General features: G+C 65.6%; 1 protein-coding gene across 1 annotated transcript in view; it reads right to left on the reverse strand.

Moving 5' to 3' along the window:
- LOC104272935 (serine dehydratase-like) overlaps positions 1-294 on the reverse strand; it is a gene marked incomplete at its 3' end in the record, with an annotated part of 1249 nt that extends 955 nt beyond the window's left edge. The window contains exons 1-2 of the mRNA XM_009868056.1: positions 133-294; positions 6-46 (exon numbers count right to left, since the gene is read on the reverse strand). Of these exons, the coding sequence (XP_009866358.1) occupies positions 6-46; positions 133-294 (203 nt within the window). The remainder of the gene's footprint in view (positions 1-5; positions 47-132) is intronic.
- Positions 295-468: the final 174 nt, after the last annotated feature.

Raw genomic sequence — 468 nt, forward strand, 5'->3', positions numbered from 1 at the left:
ATCACCGGGGGGGGAAAACAAAGTGCAGACAGCCATTCTTGGCAGCCTGGAAGGTAGGAGGGAAGGAGTGGGCTGTGATCTCCCCACCGTGCCCCCCGTAAGGGCGTGAGCAGCTCCTCACCCCACGCTCACCTCCTGACAGAGGTGGCCGATGCCCCGAATCTTGAAAGAACCCGTGGGCTGGACGTTCTCCAGCTTCATGTAGACTTTGGTACCCCCAGCACGGGACAAGGGCAGGCTCTCCAGGACGGGCGAGACGATGTTGGGTCGCCCCGGGCGGGGCGGCCCTGCCATGGCCTCGGTGATGGGTGCTCTGCCGGGTAGAGGTGGGGGAGGCACTGGTGGTCCCCACCACCATGGGGGCACTGCCCATGCTGCGTTCGGTACAGGCTGCGGTTGCCCCTTGGGAGGGACGGGGCTGTCTCCCAGCTCTGGGATGCAGCAGCACTGAGCCCTGGGGTGGAGCAA

The sequence above is a fragment of the Apaloderma vittatum genome, unplaced genomic scaffold, assembly GCF_000703405.1.
Source record: "Apaloderma vittatum isolate BGI_N311 unplaced genomic scaffold, ASM70340v1 scaffold38400, whole genome shotgun sequence".
NCBI lineage: Eukaryota > Metazoa > Chordata > Aves > Trogoniformes > Trogonidae > Apaloderma > Apaloderma vittatum.